Source organism: Mustela putorius, unplaced genomic scaffold (assembly GCF_011764305.1).
Source record: "Mustela putorius furo isolate JIRA1106 unplaced genomic scaffold, ASM1176430v1.1 tig00000139_pilon_pilon_pilon, whole genome shotgun sequence".
NCBI classification, from domain to species: domain Eukaryota; kingdom Metazoa; phylum Chordata; class Mammalia; order Carnivora; family Mustelidae; genus Mustela; species Mustela putorius.
The window spans coordinates 12,001,991-12,023,815 of NW_025421293.1; the positions used below are offsets into that span (position 1 = coordinate 12,001,991).

General features: G+C 61.4%; 2 protein-coding genes across 3 annotated transcripts in view; both read right to left on the reverse strand.

Moving 5' to 3' along the window:
* Nucleotides 1–266: 266 nt before the first annotated feature.
* AP5Z1 (adaptor related protein complex 5 subunit zeta 1) lies at nt 267–10,285 on the reverse strand. Its single transcript, XM_004775027.3, has 17 exons — nt 10,180–10,285; nt 7,479–7,616; nt 7,205–7,391; nt 6,760–6,904; nt 6,474–6,586; nt 5,919–6,087; nt 5,436–5,576; nt 5,116–5,153; nt 4,873–5,035; nt 4,290–4,468; nt 3,557–3,699; nt 3,112–3,252; nt 2,346–2,457; nt 2,016–2,113; nt 1,370–1,502; nt 1,078–1,292; nt 267–842 (listed from the first exon to the last, which is right to left on the reverse strand). Exons 1-17 carry the CDS (start codon nt 10,281–10,283, stop codon nt 572–574), a joined length of 2,490 nt encoding a protein of 829 aa, XP_004775084.2. The 5' UTR covers nt 10,284–10,285; the 3' UTR covers nt 267–571.
* A 4,670-nt stretch (nt 10,286–14,955) lies between these two features.
* Nucleotides 14,956–21,825, reverse strand: part of FOXK1 (forkhead box K1) — a 62,768-nt gene continuing 55,898 nt past the window's right edge. Inside the window, exons 9-10 of one of the 2 annotated variants that reach the window (XR_006605275.1) lie at nt 18,914–21,325; nt 14,956–15,439 (exon numbers count right to left, since the gene is read on the reverse strand). Coding sequence is in view for 1 of the 2 variants with exons in the window: in XM_004775028.3 (XP_004775085.2) it covers nt 21,051–21,325 (275 nt within the window). In the remaining variant the exon portion in view is untranslated. Of the gene's footprint in view, nt 21,326–21,825 lie in introns of both variants that reach the window. The other variant, XM_004775028.3, reaches the window with a different exon arrangement.

Consider the following 21,825-nt stretch of genomic DNA (forward strand, 5'->3'; position numbering starts at 1 on the left):
AAGCAGGCTAAGAAAGGACACTGAGCAGAGGCCCTTCCCAGGGGTGGCTGCGCCAGTGGGAGAGTCACGTGGCTCCCTTGCAGATCGCCTACATCCATGCTGTTATTTCTGTAACATCTGGGACATGGTGGTGAGTTGGTGGGAAGGAACGGCCCCAAGTGTCTGGCCCAGCGGGGCGGGGGTCCCCACCTGCCCAGGGCCAGGCCTCCCCGCCCAGCAGCGCTCCCCACACCTGGCCCTCTCCTCTGCCTCGTGCACACAGGGACTCTCTGGAAGAGGTTTATTGCCGCTGCACTTCCTTTTGCCTCCCAACAAGGAGCCGCCAGAAACAAACCCAAGCAGCCCCCACCCACCCCCAACGGGGTGAGAGCTCCAAATCAGATCTGTGTCACCACACAGCTCAGCATGGGACAGAGACAAACACCCAAAGGCTGAGGACGGGACAGCCTGACCCACACGGAGGGACCCAGACCCACCCGGGGCTCCTCCCCAGGTCTCACGCCCCCGCTGGTGGCAGCCGCATCTTGGCTCTCATTCTGCGGCCAGGCCGGAGTCCCGCAGGTCGCGCCCCTCACCCCGGCAGGAGGCCCATTTCCTTCTCCACCAGGCGGCTGACCGTGCGCAGGGCCAGCGGCAGGGCGGTGTTGGCGTCACGGTGGTAGCGGGGCTCGGACAGCTCTGCGCTGGGCGTGAACACAAACTGGGCCACACTGGGCATCTTCAGCAGCGTCAGGAGCTCAGTGGCCCGCGTGCGGACGGCTGCCGCGCCCTCCTCACGGTGCATGGAGCTCAGCGCCGGGCTCTGGGCCAGGGTCCTCATCTTTGACAGGAACAGAGAGACCCTGAGGACGAAGGGATCCCGGTCAGTCAGCTGCAGGTGCACCCCTCACGTGAAAGCTGAGGCCCCACAGGGGGGCCCAGACGTCCGAAGCTCTGGGTCGGGGGGCATTAGCTGGGAGCAGCGAGGCCGTGCGGACATTGCCGCCACCGGTATCCGACCGGAGCCCTCGTGCTGCGAGCCACATGCAGACCCTGGGCAACCGGCACTGGCTCCCCTTCTTCTGTCCCAGCCAGTACCTGGGAATCAGGTCTTGGCTCCGGGAGGCCAGCTTGGTCAGCGTGGTCACCAGCACGGCGATGACCTGTGGGGGGCACTCGGGGAGGGCGGCAGAAGGGCGCGACTGGGTGAGCTCGAACAGCAGAGCCTCGAGGGCCTCAAAGAACCTGTTGATCTGCTCCACGGTGCACCGCCGGTCCCAGGACACAGACAGGTACTCGCCGATGGCCCAGGCCTGCATGGGGACAGAGCCTTAATCCCGGCAGGCGTCCCAGTGTGGAAGAGGGGCGGTGGCGTGGCGGCCGGCCTTACCACGGAGGCGAGCATGGCCCCCCGGCTGTGGACACTGCTCACGCTCCCCACGAACTCCAGCAGCTCTTTCGCCAGCTCGACCACCAGTGACGGGTGCAGCGCGCACAGGGCCAGGAACTGGGAGCTCAGCACCCTGCCCGGGGAGGACACTGCTGGGCCGCGGCCGCCCCCAGGCCCCAGACCGTGGCCCCTCATGCAGAACCAGAGCCAGGAGGAGAGGGGGAAAGCCTCTGAACAGGTTCAGGTCCAGATGCTTTCAGCCCCTAAAGGAACCCATGGCCCACTGGGGAGGAAGCTGGGGCTGGTGAATGGTGTGGGCACAGGCCTGTGTGGATCAGGCCTTCAGAAAGGGGCACAAATGGTCTGGAAGGCTCCATGGAGAGGAACCGGGGCCAGCACTGGAGATTATAGATCTGGGAGAGGAGGAACGGAGGCAGGGGCATTCTGGACCGGGGAGAGCAGTGTGGGCAGCAGCTGGCCCCAGGTGATGCTGGGGAGCAGGGCACAGGCTGCAGAGGGCGCTGGAAAGGGGCTCAGCGCAGGGGAGGTGGGGACTCCGAGCCGAGGCAGGCTGAGCTGGGGGCAGTGAAATGGGGCTGGGTCGGCAGGGGGGGTGACCCCTCGTGGGGCCGGCAGGAGGGCCCACCTGTGCACACGGGCCTCGTACTGGGGCACCTGGTAAAGGGAGTCATATCTCTCCAGGAGCAGCAGCGCCAGCTGGTTGGCCAGAACCCCGTCCGCAAACTAGGGATCAGGAGGGAGACAAAGACTCAGCCCCCACCCCCTCCCCCTCCCCCACATTCTGCTCCACACCCGCTGGTGCCCGCCAGCCCGGGGCTGCTCTTGGGGGCGGTCAGGCCGCCCTCCCGGTGCCTCTCACTGATCCAGAGTGGGATCTGTGTTCAAGGACACCGGCTCTGCCGAGGCCCAGGGCCACCCCCGCCGCGGGAACCGAGCAGCCCGGAAGCAGGCTCACCTGAGTCACTGCGGTAAAGAAGGCCTGGAGCAGCGTGGGCACGGCCTCGGCGCACTGGACCACCCGGGCGCAGCTGGCCATGGGCTGCAGCAGCTGGTGGAGGGGCACCAACCTGGAGGGCAGGCCGCACGTCCCACTGAGCGCCCGCACCTGCTCCCCGGGGGCCCACACACATGCTGGTGCCCAAGGGGACAGGGCACGGGGTCGCAGTGCCACGGCCCGGGAGAGTTCTGAAACCACCTGCGCCGCCTCCTCGGAGGACCTCCCCTGCCCCCCACCCCGGGAACCACGCACACCACCTCCTGCTGAGCGCTGTGCTCCCCGCTCCCGCGGGACACAGGGAGGGTGTGCGTGGGGGTCTGCGCTCAGGACGCCTTGTTCCGGTCCTGGCCCCCCAACCTGCTCCTGGGGTGCGCCACCCCTCAGTTGCTCCCTCTGGACAATGGAGTCACCACAGCACCGACTTCACAGGGTTGTGGGAACCGAACTGGCGCGCTGGTAAGGGGCTGAGCGTGAGGCCTATGCCCAGCAAGCTCCCACAGCATGGCTAGCGGCTACCAGGGCAGGAGGCCGGGGAGCAACAACAGGGGCCTCTTTAGCTTAGAAGGCACGATGCTCAGGGCCGGATGTCCCCAGACATGTGCCACCCACCCTGGGAACAGGCTCTGACCATGTGTAGTGCTCTTTGAGCCGACCCAGGGCCGTGGGGCCAGGGACCCCCACAGCCAGGCCCCACCCCAGGGCCCCCCGGCCTGAGCAGCCCTACTTCTCCACGGTTCCGCTAGCCTTGGCCCGCAGCAGGTGCTGGAGAAGAGCCTGGAACTGTGGGTCCCGGGAAGCCTCCAGGCAGCTGGGGTTCCTGAGGGAGATGTCCCACAGTGGCCTCTCTGACGCAGCCGGTGACAGCCTGTGAGCAAGCAGACGCCTGAGACCAGGCTCAGATGTGGGCTCTGGGCCCAGGCCACCAGAGGCCCGACTCGGTCCCAGCCCTTGCGGAGATAGAGCAGGCGTCATCCCGCACCAATGATGAGCCTGAGGAACTAAAAGGGACCTGGGGCTCGGTACTTGCAGGGTGAGGCTCTCCCAGCAAGAGACAGAGGCCAGGGCCTCGGGGGCCTGGGGCTGGAGAGAGGTGCTCTCGTCTGGGCAGCTCGCGGAACAGCAGGGGATGGGGAGGGGACCCGGGGACAGGCATCGCCCCTTCGGCTCACCTGAGCTGCAGATCCAAGGCCGCAGTCAGACAGGGCAGGTCCAGCAGCGCGTGGAGCATCTCCACAGCAGTGCCGGGGTCCACCAGCCACGGCAGGAGCTCCACGAACTCAGAGGTGAGGGGCGGGCTGTTCCAGGCCAGGAGCTGCAGGAACAAGCGTGGCGGCTCGGTCGGCACCAGGAGGGCCCGTGTGGGGCATGCGGGCCAGCAGCTGGACCCGTGGCTGCCCCAGGGGAGTGCACCTCGGTCCCGGATGGGCGGGGTGTCGGTGCCCCCCACTTTCCCTGCGCCGCCTTTTGCACCAACAGTTACAGCGATCACTTTGCACTTGTCACTGTTTCTCCTCTACCAGAAGGACCGAGGCTCCAGTTAAATTTGCAAAGACCACACGGAGACCACGGCTGGTAACAAATAGCGCGTCGAAAGGTCACAGCACAAAGAGCTGAACACAGCTGGTGAGGCTCCCAGACGACAGGAACCTACCAGCTGTGACAATCAGGACAAATTCTAGAATGAGCCACAGTCCAGCCTTGCAGCTCCTCTGAAGGGGCTCAGCCTGGGGTTCTCCCCGGTGGGGACGCTGTTCCTACGGGACACATGGACCCCCTGGGCTGTCCCATGGCCGGCATCCCAGGCCCCTCCCAGGATGCTAGTGACTGGTGCTCAGTCTGGAGGACGAGCCGGGGGGCGCTGTACCCTCCACCCCCCACCGGCCCGAGAACAACCAAGCGTGCCTTGAAGAGGTTGGGGAAGCTCTGCTTGAGAATGTCAAGGTTCCTGCCGAACAGGGGCAGGCTGTCCCCGCAGAAGCGGACAAACTCGAAGGCCAGCGTGGGGCTGTGGAAGAGCTCGCAGGGGACCCTGGTGAACAGGTGCTGGAAGATGGCTTCTGAGTCCACGGCAGCGGCCTCCCCTGAAACGCACCAGCCTCGTCAGGGCCTGGCCCCGGCACGAGGGACCTTACCTTGTCAGGAGGACGCCCCTCCTGCTGGGGGGCGCTCAGGGTTCCAGACGCCAGGGGCCCTGAGGTCTGCATGCTGCATGGGGCCAAGCCTCTGGCGGACCGCCCAGTCCCTCTGGGTCACACGACGAGGAACGCTCTTTAGAAAGTGCTGGTTTCACGGTCCCTCATATGAAACTCCCACCAACTCTCGTGGCAAAGAGCGTTCCAAGATCAGCGTAAAGCTGCTCGGCTTCAACGAGCCCCTCAAACCCATCTAACACCTTTCCACCGGACCACTCAAAGCCACGGTTCTACAGACGAAGGAAGCCACTGACGGAAGAGAGGCCCGGGCCACCCCCCTGCGGGAGGCTTACCGTGTCTCAGGAAGAACTGCGCAATGGGCAGCAGCGCCCGTGCCCGCGCCGGGTCCCCGCACAGCCGTGTGTGCAGCGCCTTCAGGCAGGACAGCGTGCGGTACAGGAAGGACGGGTCCTGCCGGCAGAGCACGTCCAGCACCAGCACGGCCTCCACCAGGCACTGCGGAGACACGCGGGGGGCCCCGATTACAGGGAGCCGCGTGGGGGCCCGCTCTGCCCCCCGACACCACGGGCACTTACAGCTTTCTGCAGGTCCGCGTCCCCCTTTCTCAGGGCTCCTGGGGAAGGAAGAAAGGCCCCCCGTCTCCGTCAGAGGCAACACAGTGAGTGAGAAGCACCATTCTGGAAGCTGGAGGGGAGGGTGGACAGCGACCCCCGCAGGGCAGACGCACGGGAGGCTGGGACAGATGCCTGGGGGCTGGGGACAGGTTCTGCCCCCTACCCAGCTCCCGGGGTCTGCGCCAGGAACACAGAGTCCCCAGGGACACAGAAGCTGTGCAGGCCCCCAAGGAGCAGCCAGGGACGCCCCCTCGGGAAGGAGATGCGGCGCCGGGACTCACGCCGTGTGCTCTGCTCCACTAGGCGCTGGCAGTACTCGAAGGCCTTCTCCCTCAGCCGCTCCTGGGGCGGCAGCAGGTGGCTGGCGGTGGACGTGGCCGACAGCACGGACAGGGTGGAGCCCTCCAGCTCCGACTTGTCATCTGGAAAGGAGAATGAGGTGTTCGAGGGCACGGAGTCCCTGCAGCAGGCGGCCGAGGCCCAGCCCCACCGTGGCCGCCTTCACCCCCACCGGAGGCCATGGGCGGGGCGGGGTCTCTCCCGGAAGCCCAGTCTGTCCCCACCACTGGCCAGTCTGCACGGGGGAGGGCATTCGGTAAAGCTGTCAGCACCCGTGCTGCCATGTGCCCTCTGTGACCTTCTGTGCCCTCTGTGGCTTCTTCTGCAGACAGGGACAGGCCTCCCGGGGCTGACGAGGCTCAACCAGTGCTCCCAGCGTCACCTGGGGGCCACACCTGGTGCCGTCCATCTCCCCCATGTCCCACCTGAGTCCGGGGCGCTGGGGCCCTGGGGGCTGCTGGCCAGCAGCCATGCCCGCAGCATGGAGAAAGCCTGCACGTTCAGCCACTGGTCCTCCGTGAAGTGCTGGCCCGTGGACAGCACCGTGAAGAAATCTGTGGCTACGGCCCCATCCACCTCAGTGACAGGGCCCGGCTGTGGGAGGCAAGGAAGGACAGGCTGTGGGGACGCAGGCTGGGGAGGTGCTGGGGTCTAAGGCTGGGGGGTGCGGCCAACGGGCTCACAGATACCAGGGAAGGCGGGAGGGGGGCTGCGTGCCAGTGGGAGCCCCGCCTTCATGCTCTCAAGGATTGGGGGCGGCCCCCAAAAGACACATAAACACTGGCACCTGAGTGGACGTGGTCCTCTGTCAGGTAAGTGACCCCTGCCAGTGGGTTTTGCACATAGCATCACGGGCTAGGAGGGCTGTGACCCCGGGGACCTAAAGGCCCCCCCCACACTTGAGTGCAGACATGAAAGAGGGATCATTCTGGAACCAGGGCAGGTGGAAGGACAGGGAGGTCCTGAGTCTCCAGGCTCACCTGCCGGGCTCTGGGTGTGGAGAAGAAGCCTCCAGAAGCGTGTGGGACCCCTTGCTGGATGCTGGCATAGCGAAGCCAGTCCACCAACCTCTTGCTGAGCAGGCTGGTCTGGTCTGTGGGTGGGAGGCGGGCAGAGACAACATGTGGGAAATAGTCAATCCCCCAGACTCGGGCTGCAGTGGCACTGGTAGAACTTTCTAGAAAACAAGCTCTGGACAGGGTGCTGGGCCCTCAGGGCATGCCTCTCCCTCTGTGCCCACAGTGGCCTCTCCGGAAGGGTGGCTACCTTCATGGAGGGAGTGCGGGGCCAGGCGCGTGACCTTGGACACGACCGGGAGCAGGTGTCTCAGACTGGGCCCCTCGGGCTGCCGACTCTCGAGGACTCTGAAGGCGCGCTGGCCCACGCTTCGGACCTCCTCCTTTCTGTCACCCTTCAAACGGAACATGGGGGAATGTGAAGTGATTACCTGCCTGTGTGTGTGAGCGACACGGCATCTGGTCTGAAAACACCGGGGAAGGGGCAGCCGGTCCTGAAGGCCGCCGCTCCACGAGCACACCTGTTTCCGTACTGCCGCCGCTTACCACATCCGGGGTGTCACCGGAGCAGCCGGAAACTGGGCCCTTCCCAGAGCCCTGCCCTGTCCCTGGGAACAAGGGGCAGGAGAGCAGGAGGGGGCGGGGGAGGCTGGTGGGTGCCCCAGGGCCACCAGGGGCAGGATGGGGCACATCACCTGGGCCAAGAGCACCGAGGCCACCAGGCTCAGCTGCTGGCTGCTCTGGACATGGTCACAGGACAGGCTTAGGTCGTCGGAGGGCGACCTCTCTCTCAGGATGGCCGCGCACAGAAGCTGGAGCTGCTCAGGGCACTTGGGCGAGCAGAGGGTGGTCTGTAGCAGGTCCACGCACGTCTTCTCCAGCCTGGGAACGCAGGGCCACGTGCATGGGGGGCACGTCACTCAGCACCCCACCAACGCGGCCGCGCCCCCCGAAGGTCGGCACCCTCACCGCCTCTTGTATTTCGTGGCCGAGACGATGAGGAACAGCCTCTGTAGGGCGTCCGCCGCGTCAGGCCCCGGGTCGTCCTTCTGCAGCAGCTTCGCGACCCGGGAACAGAACTTCTGCAACTCCTCATCCTGGATCTCCCTAAATGAAAAGCGGGGTGTTGGCGACCTGGAGTTGGGGGACCTGTCCGCGGGAGCCGGAAATGCCGCCCTGAGCTTTGACCCATGATCCTGGGTCTGAAGAGACATCCCCACGGTGGAGAGAAGCCAGCGTCACCGGCTTTGTGCGGGAAGGCGAGGATACCACCTGTGGCTCCACCCTCCCTGGGATGCAGCCACTGTCCCCTCTCACCCTGGGGTTAGTCCCTTCCCCTGCCGGTAAGGCTTTTAGGAGAGACGCCATACCTCCAGATTTTTGTTGTCCTAGGAGTGAAAGAACTAAAACCCACTGATGTTAGCACACAAAATGAAGGATAGTCTGAAATAAGTTGCTTTTCCAGCAGATTCCTTCAGGGAGCCTCCTGCTCCTGGGAACAAGAGGGAAATCTGCTACCTTAGAGGACAAACTCTGGGTCACATTCTCAGGTATGACTACCACGGTTCCTAGTATTTACTCGGCTTCGTTTAAAAAAGAAAAAAAAAAGTATCTTCAAGCATCAACAGAACAGAAATCAAAACAGCAACCTGGTTTTCTGGGTTTCTCTTCCAGTCTGAAAGGCGAGGCAAGCCCAGGAAACACAGTACTAGGGACCTCTGGCTGGGGCGGGGGGCGGTGCTCTCAGAGGAGGGCCCCCTCCACCTCCCTAGCCACAGTGGAAGTCCACTGGATCCAGGCTCAACTGATCACTCGACCTCAGAACCTGGGATTTTGAACCAAGACGGGGCAGCTCCAGTCTTGGGCTGACGAGGAGGGCGGCCAAGCATGTGGGGCTGGGGGCCTGGGGCTGCTTCCTCTGTTTCTTGTTCTTCCTTGAAGGTTGGCCGATGAACTTCTGTGAATTCCCCACCACTCTGTCTCCCTCCTACCTCCTAACCCGTTTTCATTTCTTACAAACACAACAGTCACGTGTGGGATGAGGATGTAGGAAAAAAGCGGCCTGGTCAGGTGTGTTTCTCCCCAGGCTAACGAGACGGATCGGGAAGGTACCAGGCTGCCTGAAACTCACACAGCAGACTCTTTCCTAGAATGGTGGTACCCCTCATCCCAGTGAATCCCTTCCAGTATGTTCTCTAAATCCCAGGATTCTAAAAGGCCAATTTGCTCAAACCCTCCAACAGCTCCCCAGTGCTTTCAAACCTGAACTCCTACGGACTCTAACAAGGCTGACAGGGTCCTGGGCTTGTCTTCTCCGAGAACCACGAGTCCTACTTCTCTTGTGACACCCCGAATCACAGGCTTCTTTAGGGTAGAATACAGTGAAAAACTAAGACCTAACTGATCATGACTAGCTTTCTTCAAACCCTAATGGAGAGAATTCGCATGATTTTTGCATAATTGCATAATAATTTGCATGATTCATGCATCTTGCTTTGGGATATTGGAAAATGCACTACCCTCAACTCCCCCACTGCCCTACCTGAGACAGAGAGAGAATGCAGAGTGAGGACTATTCACTCTGCAGATTTATGACCTGGAGTAGAAGCTGAGCTGGGGAAAGGTGACCCCCTTGAGGTTCTGGGTGGGTCTCAGTGCTTACGTGCCTCTTGGCGAGAGCACTAGGGTGACTGTGTCACATGCTGAGTGAGATGCTATCTTCACGTACTACATCCCCGAAGTTCAGGTGAGCTCGATTTCTAATCCTCGAGCTTGAATACTGGAGTATCTGTCCAACAGTGAAGGAGACGCAGCCGGTGCTATGAACCCACAAGGCACCTTCTGAGCAGATTTTTAAGGGTTATTTTGACCACAGAAGATTTTTGTCCCGTTCCCAGCCTTCAAAACCTAACTGGTATTCAGGATCTTGTTTCCCTAGCTGGCGGCAGTCTCAGCCATCCCAGTCCTTCCCACTAACTGGTCCAGCTCCGGATCCAGTTTTAGGGTTTTTTGTGTTTTGTTTTTAAGTTTGTCACTGTCCTGTGGTCCCGAATGCATTTTCTTCTAAACAAGTGGCGTCAAGTTTTACACCGTCTGATGGACGGTGGGATTTTAGTCCTAGCCTGCATCCTGCTTTCTCCCGTGGCCGGTTAGGGGCTCGGGAAAGGCGCTACGGACTAGTCAGTGGGAGTCCAGGGCTAGCTGGGGGCCAGAAGCCGGTGGGTAATTTCTCCACCCTATCTAATGCACCCTGAGGAGAGCGAGTTTCTGAATCGGGGATTTCGCCCCTGGCTCCCCCAGAGCCCTCGGACGGTATCCGATTGCCGAGGCTGGCACGCAGAGCTCGCCGGGCCTCACTGCCAGCAGCTCTCCAGCCTCTCGGCGGCTTCATGCTCCTGTCCCTGAAGCACCGGACAGCCTCTGGCTCCCCGCCTGGCTGCGGGACGCGCGGGTGTCGCCGCCAAGCCTGGGGGCCCCCGCCCCGCTTCCCCCGCACGCACCCTTCGCCCGGAGGCTCAGGCGCCGCCGCCTTCTGGGACCCGCCGGACCGCCCCGCCCCCCGGGCCTCTAGCGCGGGTCTGTGTGGGCTGCTGCAGGTCGCCGCGCGCGCCCCGCTCTGTAAGAACACCCCTCGCCCCCGCCAGGAGCCCCAAGGGAAAGGCCGGGCCACCTGGCCTGGTGGAGCAGACTCTCGGCCCCCGCCGTGAACATGCCGCCGCCGCCGCCGCCCGGAGACCCAGCCCGGCCGCTTCCGGGTCGCGTCACGTGCTGCATCACGTGCTGCATCACGTGGGCGGGGCGGCCAGGCCGCCGGCCAATGGACTTTGGTGGAGGCCTTTCCCTAGGGGACGGGGCCGGCCGTGAGCCGTCCGCCAGTCCCCGTGGACTGGGACCCTGAGACCTCGGAACCTGAGCATCCCGGGTCCCAAGACCTAGGAGCTCGGCACCCCGGGATCCTGCGCTCCCAGCAGCCCATGACGCGGGAACTTACTCTGGGACCCTAGGATCCTGTGATCCCGGGACCTTGGCACCCTAGGATCCCAGGTCCGTCTCTCCCCCCACGGACTCTGGGGCACGCGGGTGCCGTCAGGAGAGGGCCTGTGGGCAGCCCCCGCACCACTGCCCCATTTCTGGGTCGTCTCCTGACCACCCACGGCACTGTCCTGGGGGGGTCCTTGGCTCAGTATGACCTGAGCACCCGACACACGCTCCGTAGCTGGGCGGATCCGTGTCCAGCAGTCTGCAAGGACAGCCGAGCCCCTCCGCAGTGCAGCTTTGCTGTTCTGAGGCTCTCACATATTTAGTGCCTATCATGGGCTGTAGCGCTGCTATGAATAGTCTTATTCCCTGCCCGCCATAACCACGGACCATGGCTGCAACAGGCTTAGAAGACGGAAACCTAGCTTCTAGCCCTTCTGAAAGATGTGTCCGCCACAGTATTCCCGCCTGCAGGCTGCATGTGTGGTAAATGCGCGTACAGCCTGAACTGAGCAGGCAGGGTGCGGGGTGGGGGGGGGGCTTCCAGAGGGTGTCAGACCTAGGGTGGGGAGGGGCAGGAGGGAGCCAAGGTCCTGAACAGAGCGGTTCAGGCCTGCTTCCTGAGACTACACGCACTTGACTGGAACCTGACCCCTGGCAGCAGGATAGACAGCGCGCAGGGAGGCTGCCCAAGCTAGGTACAGGCCATGAGGACAGGAAGTAGGCAGACTCAGTCACCATTCATGACTAGGATTTACAGGACTTGTAGATGGGACTGGGGACAGGAGGAGGAACAGGGCAACCGCAGGTTCCTGGCTTTCCGCGTGGTCCCGTTCCCTTGGCACTGGGGCAGAAGAGACATCTGGGGAGTCATTCATTCAATGAGCTGGCAAAGACCGAGTCCCTTCACTGTGCTAGGGAGTATTTTAGGTTCCAGGGAACAGTGAACAGGGGAGGCCAGGCCCCTGCCCTCGGGGAAGTTATAGCCGACAAGTGGACAGTGATCAAATATGCAAACACACACCGTGGCCGAATAGTGGGAAATGCCACGGAGGGAGGATGGTGCCGAGTGAGATGGAGAGTGAGAGCAGGCGCTGTGGGCAGTCGGGTGTCTGGGCAGGGTGGCGGGAGTCAGCAGCAAGGAGACGCCTGATGGGGGAGGGGCGGAGAGAGGACAGGCCAGCTACTCACCTGCCAGAAACCCGGACTTGACAGTTTTGAGATGCCCCGATGGCACCCAGGAGGCGTGGAGGGCGGCCGGTGCCAAGGAGTTAGAGACGGGAGCTGCAGAGGGATTTGGAGGGGGAGCTGGGCCTCCAGGAAGTCTGTTACAGGGGGTCCTTGGGGCAGGCCAAGCACCGTGCATCGGCGATCTCGTTGAACCTGTCAGTCAACTCCAAGCCAAGTTTTATTACCATTTGAAGGATGATGGGACCGAAGCTAAAACCAGGTAAGGTGCCCGAGGTGCACACCTGTCAAGGGAGAAGCATGATGAGCCAAGCAGACATGCTGTCCCCCACCTGTCACCCACTGAGGAATGGCCGGAGCAGCGGGAAGACATCTGGGAGGATGCGGGGCCACAGAGGTTAAGTCCCAAGGGCTGCTGGGGCTGCACACCTGAAAGGGAGGGTGAGTCGCAGCTGCTGCTGGGAGAGGGGTGTGGGAAGATTGCAGGGGGGTGGCGGGAGGGTCCCAGGGCTAGGAGGGGTGGCCACTGGGGGTGGCCCGAGGTGCTGGCCCTGGCTGGGCTGCAGAGACTAAGCTGGCTGTTGTCAGCGCGTTAGATGAAGGATGTGACCAGGTCCAGGAACACCCTCCTGCCTTCCAGGTCCCGGTAGGAAAGGGAGAGGCTGGCAGAGCCGAGGCGGGGTTTGCGCCCCCTGGCCTGGCCCGGCCCGGGAATCACAAGCACACAGGAGGCTGGGAGTGAAGCTGCCAGCCCGTAGCTTGGTCACCACCCACGGCTGTGGAGGGAGTCTGCTGGTTTACCTGGGCCGTGGCACACACAGCAAATCCGCAGGTACCTGCACTGAGACCTGGAAAGGAGTTAGGATACTAATATCGGATCTTAAAAAAAGCATTTATTAAGGTAAAGCATGTATAGAGTATACAGGTTGTAAGTGAACTCCGTGATCCTTCCCACTAATCTGAGCGCGATACACTTGGAAATGTTTAACGGGGGAGGGCGGGGAGGCGAGGGGCTGACCTGTAGCGTTTGATGATTTCCGTGTACCAAATGGCAGATTTTAGGCTGCCAACGTGATGTCACTGCCCCGCCGGGAGAGTTGCAGATACCAAGTGGACATGAGGGATGGGGGGTGGCCAGGAGGGCACAGGGAGAGTCAGACGATAGTAAGAACAAACAGCGTACTTACTGCCTTTTTAATGTAATGTATTTAATCCTAAATTTATATCACTAAAACCTGAATGATGGTTTTAGCAGCTGGTTGTCCACATTCCTGAAACCATGGTAAGCCGCTGAGGCAAGCTGACCCTGCTCAACCCTCCCCTTGCTCTCAGCACCTCCTCTTGTCGCTGTGGGTTAGTCCTGCCTCTTTGTGGTTCATACAAACGGGGCCCTGCATTGTGCAGGCTTCTCTGTGGCTCCGTCCCCCATGGGGGCGGGGGGGTGGTCACAGCCGGCCGTCCTCATGGCCTCATTCTGGGAACAGATGACCGCGGGGACTTACCACCTCTCAGCCATTCCGCTGTCGGTGAACCCCCTGGTCGGCCTCCAGCTTCGGCAACCGTGAACACGGCTGGGCATGCAGGCGGTCTGTGGCGGGGGCTGTGCCCTCTGCCCACTTCCATACCAGCCCGCCATCGCCGGCTGGCTTCACTTCTGAGAACACAGCCATGGGCCAGGACCGTTCTCTCTGCACACACGCACAGCCCAAGCCTCTTCCCTGCGTTTGTGACACACGATGGTTTCTCACGAAATTCATGTTTGTGCCAAATATGATCAAAAATCTTATTTTTATTATCTATTTTTTAAAAGATTTTATTTATTTATTTGACAGAGAGAGATCACAAGTAGGCAGAGAGGCAGGCAGAGAGAGAGGAAGGGAAGCAGGCTCCCCACTGAGCAGAGAGCCCGATGCGGGGCTCGATCCCAGGACCCTGAGATCATGACCTGAGCTGAAGGCATCAGCTTAACACACTGAGCCACCCAGGTGCCCCTTATTATCTATTTTTTAAGTGGGCTCCTTCCCCAGCATGGAGCCCAGTGTGGGGCTTAAACTCACGACCTTGAGATCACGACCTGAGCTGAAATCAAGAGTCAGTCGCCTAACCGATTGAGCCACCCAGGTGCCCCTGTCTTAAGCTCTTCCGGGTGAGAGATGGTTGTTTTACTCAAAACCAAAACTGAAAAAGCCATGCATTTCAGGAAGATGCTAACTGGCCATCAAAACCCTTGAGACTTACCATCCTTACTCTTGCTTGTGGTTTGGCTAAAATCCTCCAACCGTTGTGGTGAGGCTGACCGTTATGATCGTCCGGTGTCCGTGGGGTCTCATGAAGGACCACCGTGGTCAGATGTCAGCTACAGCTGCAGGTGCCTGTAAGACCTTGGAAAAGGCCAGTTCCTGAGCTCAGAGCGGTGACCAGCCACGAGCCACAGGCACATACACCAGAGAATCTGGACCAGAGATGCGGGTGTGTGACAAGTGCACGCTTCTCAGAGATCCCGAGCCGGGGCCTTCTCAGCAGAGGCACCCTGCTTCCTGTGACGACGTAACCGTAAAGCCGGTGGGTGCTACAGAGAGATTTCACCACTGCCGATGGGCCCTGGCCCCCGTGATCTGCAGAGCACTGCGAGGCCGGGCGCCCGTTCTGCGGATGCAGAAATGGAGCTTCTTGCCACTTAAACCTCCCCCACTGCCTCCTGGCCAGACTTTGAATCCAAGTCTGACCTCGGCGCTGGGGCCGACCCCCTTTGCTAACGTCGCCCTCAACTCTGTCGCCGGGACATACAAGGCCTAAGAGACGAAGTGCGCACAGGGGCAGAAAGGCTCACGCAGCCGAGTGCTGGCAGGAGCGGCCCCCAGCTGTCCAGGGACTGCTCCTCGTGGGTGCACGGGTGCAGCCGCAGAGGCAGCCGTGGGCACCGGGGGCATCCCCAGCAGAGCTGCCGGTGCCTGGGTGCAAGGTGAGGCTCCACCAGCTTGTCCACGTCCAGGGGCCGATGGGAATGGTCTTCCTGCCCCTGGGATGCAGACACTCCGATTCAGGGAACTCGCTGGGGCTCTGTGAGGCCAGGAAATCACGGGCGCCTCCCCTGACAGTCTGCGTCTTCCCCAGAGGGGGCCGCTGAGCACAAAAGGCAAACGCGCACCTTCCCCAGCGGCCGCCCCCCGGGTCAGGTGCCCGCCTCCAGGGAGCCCATGGGGGCTGCGTGTCCAGGCATCTGCCCATCCACCCGTCTGCCTCCAGGAGCCACTCCCAAGGACCACATGGAGCCCCGGGCTCGTTTCTGTAATATATAATTTTATTTCTGGTTATAGAAACAAATGCTAAGGGGAGAAACAGAACTTCCCCACCCACATACAACAATTTAATAGATAAAAGGACAGTTAAAATAAGTGGAAAACAAGTAGAAATCTTAAACTTTTTATAGCTTTAAAACATTAATGTCTGATACAATTAGAAATCACATTCAGATCTCAAACTTTTAAAAAAAAGTATGGCTCCTTATTAAAAAAATACTGTATCCCATTTGAAATGAAAACGCAGGCGGGCCCGGCTGCTGTGGGCCTCTTGTCTTTCTGAGGACGGGACCGCCGGCTCCCTGCCATCGCCGGGGCTTCCTGCGGGCCCGCGCGTGCACCGGTGGCAGAAGCCGGCGGCGCGGCGGGGCCTTCGATCCCGTGAGCTGGTTTCCACCGTATGGGTACCACCGCTTTTAAAGCACTGATTATTACACGTACTGTGGAAAATACTTTAGACAGCCACTGTAAAAAAAAAACAAAAAACAAAAAACAAAACGCTCCCAAACGCGCACGCACACACACCCCTCAGACCCGCCCCCCAAGTTTTCTTTACAGAATTGCCAGCACGTAAGAAAACGAAGTCTCAGTACTGGTTTAATCCCTCCGCCCGCGGGCCGAGCTTCGGGGGGCAGGGGTCTGTGGGGCCCGCGCGGCTCGTGGGGCTGAACTTGGCGGACCCCGGTGAGAGTCGGGGTCACACTTTTGTTTCCTTCCTCCCGACCCCCATGCCGAAATACAGACCGAGCCGTGTAAATTAAGAATACGGGGATCCAGAAAGCCTTCGGAAAGGAAGCTGGGAGAGAAGCACGGAACGGCCAAATTTTAAATGTGTTGATTTTAAATCCCATTTTTAAGGATTATTTAAAAAAAAAAAAAAGAAAGAAAGAAAAAAATGGGGGTCAGTTAACACAGAACTTAGAGGCCAAGAGCTTAGGAGGCCACAAGCCTGTTAACTTCACGTGGGAAAACCCAGCTTGGAGTCACAGACTCGTTCCTGCCCAGCCCGCTGGCTCGACGTTCAGGCGCCAGGTCTCAACGCGCCTTGGGACTCGGGGAGACAGCTCAGAAGGACAAGGCCCTTTACTGCGGCTAAGAACCTTCCTCCCGGGCACTTTTTACTATTTCTGACGTGGAGAAAACCATCAATAAGTATTTGAAGGAATCAAACTAACTATTCCAGAAAAAATTCCCGAACAGAGAAGGAGCCAGGATTCTTCCAATTGTTATTTGACTCTTAAACATTAACAGGGTTGGAGGAAAGGAGAGAGGCGCCTGGAGACTCTCTGGCCCGCCTGGGACGCGCGTGGGAGACTAGAATCCGCAGGAAGTAGGGGGCCGACACAGCTCCCACGCAGCGGGCTCCCGGCCGCCCCCCACCCCCGCGGTCCTGGATCCCCGCTTCTCCCATCCCCCAAGGGCACCCCAATGACAAGCAGGTGCCAGGACTGGACAAAGTGCTTTGTGGCGTTTGTCCTTAGAGACAGCGCTGCTCTGCTCACTCCTGGTTGAAAGAGCGAGGGCCAAAACCAGCGGTGAGAACGGACACACAGGAGCCCCAAGTCCAATTCTGAGACTTTCAGTTCCGTCCCGTGTAAAATCGCAGCAGCGTCCCGCACCCACCTGGCCGCGTCCTGAGCGTTTAAAACCTCATGGGGGAATCGAGGTCTTGGGAAACAGCTCTGAAAATGAAAGGGCTTTATAAAACGGGGAAACAACTTGAAAACGACGGACAGAAACAGGGTGAGGAGCAGCGGCCCGTCTGGAGCAGCCGGTCTGCGAGATTTCATCCGAGCACTGTCACTCCGAGGCAGAAGGATCGTCAAGGCGGCTGGCGAGGGACAGCGGGAAACGGTCTCTCCTTCTGGCCAAACCAGCCGTGGGGCCGAGGTCAGGCGGCCCTCCGCCTCCCAGCTTCTAGAACCTGGTTCTAGAACAAGGAGTGCGCTTACAGACTCACGTGGACACAGGCATCCACGCCCACGGGCTGGGCTGCCCTGAGGCCCCTTTCAGGGGAGCTGCATCCTCCCAGAGATGAGGGGCTGGGCCGTGGGCCCCCGAGGCGTCCCGCGCCCCACACAGTCGCTCACACCCCCGGACTGACAGCTTAGCTCCAAGAGCTCGGGGAGCCGTGTTTCTTCTCTGACACGTTCTCATGTTCGATGACGTGCTCCCTCTTTGCATGAGGCCTGTTTCTATTCTATGAAGAAACTGACCCCAAGGCCAGATGCAAGCCTGCTTTTTCTCTGGAACTGTGGACCCACCACAGGGCTTCCAGGGCAGGGACTCGCGTCACTCCCTCTGGAGAGGGTGCCCGCCTCCCAGTGCTCCACGGAGAGCCTGAGACCTGTTCTCACGAAAGCGAGCGTGCGGACCCAGTGATGCTGGAGGCCTCAAGCCGGTCATCCGCCAGTCCCAGTGAGCAGCAGGAAAGGGACCAGGATGTGCCCATGGACCCTGTGTGGTCAGGTTGCTTGAGGGAAAGTGGGGACCCCCACGCTCCAGCGGTGTCAACACCCCCACCCTGAACTTGTTCCCTCCCAGCTCGAGAATCACGGATTACTCATTTTATCAACGCAGAACCCCCCCGCCCCCATCTTCTCAACTTTGTTCGGTTCTTAAAAACAGCAAACCTCAAACATGAACCTGCCAGAGAGGGAAGCTGACGGGCTTGGCCGTGGGCACAAAGACCCCGCTGCCCTGGGTGCCCTCGTGTGGCTCTGCATGGTGGACCCGGTGAGGGGCCCTGCCATCCCCGGAGCATGGGGCAGGGCCACGATGGCCATGTCCCAGGCCTCGGGGCTGTTCCGGCATCTGTCGAGACCCCTCGAGGGACACATGCCATGTAAACGTGTCAGAATTTACGGAGCTGGTGGTAAAGGGACAATCCGTCTGACTCCCCATGGCGCCGTCTGGCCGGTCCCGGCTAGCACGCGGTGCTCGGGAGAGCGTCAGCGTGGACAGATGCAGACAGCTCAGGAGTCCACCCTGGGGCGCCAGAAGCCACGTCTCCACGGCTTTCAGTGTCCCACACTGCCCCGTGCACTGGGCCCTGTGACACCGCCATGACCTTGGGGTACAAGCCTCTCCCTTCCAACACGATAGCAGACTGTCTTGCTGGGAAACGCCCAACTACTGAAAAGGGGTGACGTGTGTGACTCCCTCCCTAGGCAGAGAGGGTGTTTTCCCGTCTCTGGTGCTGGTAAACATGGTGACCGGGCCAGCAGGACGACAAGACAAGGCACCTGGTACCGGGAGCACAGGGCCTGCGTGCCCCGGGGCACGGCGCGGAGGAGGTGGACTCATCACCTTTGGCCTGGCTGACCTCTTCACACATGCGCAAACCGCGGGGTGATCAAGAAGGTCCTCGGACCCTTGAGGCCATGGTGATACTGCCCGATGCCAGAATGGACCTATTTCTGCTTCTCCCAATCCTGGTCAGGGTGGGCCTGCTCTCTAGGAGGGTGGGTGTGTTTGTGGCTTGTGGTGGGTCATAGGCAGCCCCAAATCGGAGGGCCACAGTCCTCTGGTAACGTCTGGCCTGGTGCCCTTGCTTCTGGGTTGGGGGAGGCTGTCCCTTGCCTGGATCTGAGGGCACAGAGGTGGGGGCCGACCTGGGCCTTCAGGTACCAGTCCCAGGACGTGCGGCAGCATGAGGGGACCAGAAGCCCATGCAGAAGCTCACTGTCTGTGAACCCAGAGTGGCTGTTCCCCCAAGGCCCAGCCTGAGCGGACCCCACAGGGTCCCCTTCCCAGCCCCAGCAGGAGCTGAAAAGGCGCGAGCTCTCTGCGTGACGCAACACCAGCCATAGACATTCTGACCTCTCCGCGCTCCCTCCTCATGGAACCCCTGCCTGGATAGTGCGATCCTCACCCAAAATGAGCAGAAACCCAAACATCTCAAGAGCTAGGAAAGCAAAGGGTCAGAGCCAGACTGACCCGATCGGGCAGTCCCCTGACGCGCGTCCGTGGCTGAGTGTCCTGAGTTCTCTGGAGATGGTGACAGCTTCTGCACGGTAGACAAACCTGGGCAGTCCCCCTCGCAAGGACCCCGTAAACGATGACCACGGGGAAGAAGCAGCAACAGGCGAGCCGAAGGCAGGTCTTGGGGTCAGACCCTTAGAGGTAAGGCCCAAGGCAAGGACCTGAATCGCCTGTGTGCGTGCCTCAGCCTCCACCCAACTTGTGTGCCTGCTCATGCACATACCCCATGCCACAAGAGACCAAGTTTATAAAGCAACGGAAAACATTGATGCGGAACGGAGTGCAACTTCTCATCACTGCGGACGACACACTGGCCAAGTCCATGCCCGTGTCACTGAAGCCAACGGGTGTGGATGTTACAAGAGAACTTTTTCCCCACTTTAAGTTTGGTGCAGTAAAAATGCCTCATTCGGGCTCTGAGGATGCCAAGGCAGCTGTCACCACAGGCCAGGGAGGAGGACAGGTCACACGTGTCCCCAGCAACCGGCAACTGCGGGCTGTGGCGGCAAGATGGCTTGTCACACCCAGCCGAGCCACAGTGTTGCCAGTGGGGTGCACAGCACACGAGCCAGTCCTGTGTGAACAGCCTGGAAGCGGAGTTCCACGGTTTTCCTCTTGTTCTGAAGCCAGTATCTGATGCGGCCCCTGAGGCCTGCTCCCCCTCTCAGTGGTTTTCTGGGGACTGCGTGCTCTCATGGGTGCTGCTGTCGGGGTGGGTGGGCGCAGGCAGCTTTGCTGGGGTGGGGGTGGGGGGGAGGACCAAAGCTGAGGACAGGCTACTTCCAGGAAGAAAACTGTCCCCGCCGGACTTCGGTGCAGACCCCGGGGCTGCTGTGCCGCACAGGGTTCAATGCCGGGGCGGCCGGCCACGTTCAGAGTCACTTTTCACAGACACACTTGACATTTCCTGAGAACGTTCTCCAGGAGGAGCTGGAGAACTGTGATCTGGCGGGCTCTCTTCCTGCTCCGGGAACCGCTCCAGGCAGCAGGGGGTGTCTGCAAGCGCAGGGGACCCTCCCTGGGAAAGGTGGTACCACTAGCCAGGTCCTGTGGCCAGGAGTTTGCAGGAGCCAAAGGCAGGGGCGGCCCCCACTCCCGGCCCCAGTGCTGCAGGCACAGGAGACGGCGGGACATATGGCAGGAGGTACGGGCGGTAAAGCCAGTGTGACTCGGTGACAGAGGTGGTGGGAGCGACCTGGCCAGCGCTTCCCACGGCAGCCCGGCACGGGGCCTCGGGCCGCAGAGGACGTGGCGCTCACGGATTCCTGGTTTCGGAGCCTCCAGATGAGGGGTGCCGCTCCTCCCCCAGATAACTTTCTGCCCCCAAGGGCAATCCAGGCGGCCGCCGATCTTTCTTGAAGTTAGCAGACGGAGCAGCGGTGGCGGCTCTTCTCGGGATTCATGTCGGCTCACAGCCCAGACCCGCAGCTGTTACGCCGTCCACAGACATGGCCTCATTACGCCGTCCACAGACACGGCCTCACAGACACGAGCTTACTCCTGCGTTTATCTCAGATCTATGATGAAGCCTCAATTCATTTCAATGAAACAACAAGTCTTTGGGGTCCAAAGCCAAACCAGAGTCCCCTCCCCCCGATTAATGCCAAGACTTTCCGAGTCGCTACTTTCGGGCACAAACCCCACGAGACAGTCTGAGCTTTGGCAGGTCCTCCCTCTTTCCTGCCTCCTCCCGCTCGGCGGCTCATGGGCCTTGTGCCTGCTGGGCCCTCCTGCGCACAGCCCCTGTCGTCCTCGGGGGCCAAGGCTGCTCCAGAAGCCCGGTCTGAGCGCGTGGCCGGGCCGGCGCGTGACCCAGCCCTCGGCCGCAGGCCTGGGAGGAGGCGGTGCAAGGGAGAAGGAAAATAAAAGCGAGCACTGCCGGGTCATACAATCAGCTGTCTGAACTTGTTTATGGGTTTGTTTGAAGCCACAGCAGGGGCAGGAAACAGAACAAGGAGGACGAGCGTGTCCGGGAGCAGGTCGGCGTGGAGCCTCCTCGTCACGGTCCGCAGGCAGCGCGAGGCCGGCGGTCAGGGCCCGGCCCCAGAATCCCTTTTGGCGAGCATCCCACTCGGCCCACACACACGGTCCATCACTCCCCGGTTCCGGGTCCCTGTGGGCCGGCGGCCGCGATCACCCCGGCCTGCGCCGTCACAGTCCCACTGGGTTCCTCCACACGTGACCTTTTAACCTCGGGTTCCCCGGTGGAAGAGGCAGAGGTGGCAGCGGTGGCCGGGGTCGCTGGGGTGGCTGGCGTGGCGGCCGCTGCTGCCGGCTCCTCGGGCCCCACCTCGCACACCCGCGTGACCACCACCGGCGTGGACGAACTAGCCTGGGCTGCCAGGAGCTGCAGGGGGCTGGTGAGGGCTGGGAGTGGAGGAAAAGAGACGTGCGTTGGGAACGGGCGAAGACCAGCGCAGGCCAGTTCTGAGCACGCGGGACCCCTGCTCCCAGCAGGCCCAGCCCCAGGGTGCCTGCCCCTCGCCAGCTGAGCCTTGCCTGCCGCCCCTCCCTGCCCCCACCCTGCGCTCGCCCGAGGGGCCTCCTCTCGCCATTGCCGCCGGCACCCCTAAAGACAGCCAAAGGCTCTGGCCCTCACCTCTAGCAGGTGCTTAACACAGGCCGCCTGCCCTGAGCCACCCTCCCGGCACCCGCCGGCCCCGTCCGCCTCCAACTGTTGCCCCTCCCTCGCACCCCTCCTCTGACCCAGCGGGCACAAGCACTGTGACTAAGGGGTCTGCCTCTGCGGCAGGGGTTGTGCCTTGGCCCGACCACGGTGCCCGCGGATCGAGGGGACATGTGATCTCGTGCCGCAGGCCTCAATGGCAGAACAGTGGGGCTGGGCGAGCAGGCGTGGGCAGGGCCTC

Bases quoted from the DNA above. Each gene is read 5' to 3' on its own strand.
- AP5Z1 (XM_004775027.3), bottom strand. From the start codon at position 10,283: ATGCAGCACGTGACGCGACCCGGAAGCGGCCGGGCTGGGTCTCCGGGC. The intron at 6,905-7,204 runs GTGATGTGCCCC...TTCCGTTTGAAG, and splicing joins CCTCGGTGCTCTTGGCCCAG to GGTGACAGAAAGGAGGAGGT. The intron at 1,503-2,015 runs GTGGGCCCTCCT...CTCCCCGGGCAG, and splicing joins TACGAGGCCCGTGTGCACAG to GGTGCTGAGCTCCCAGTTCC.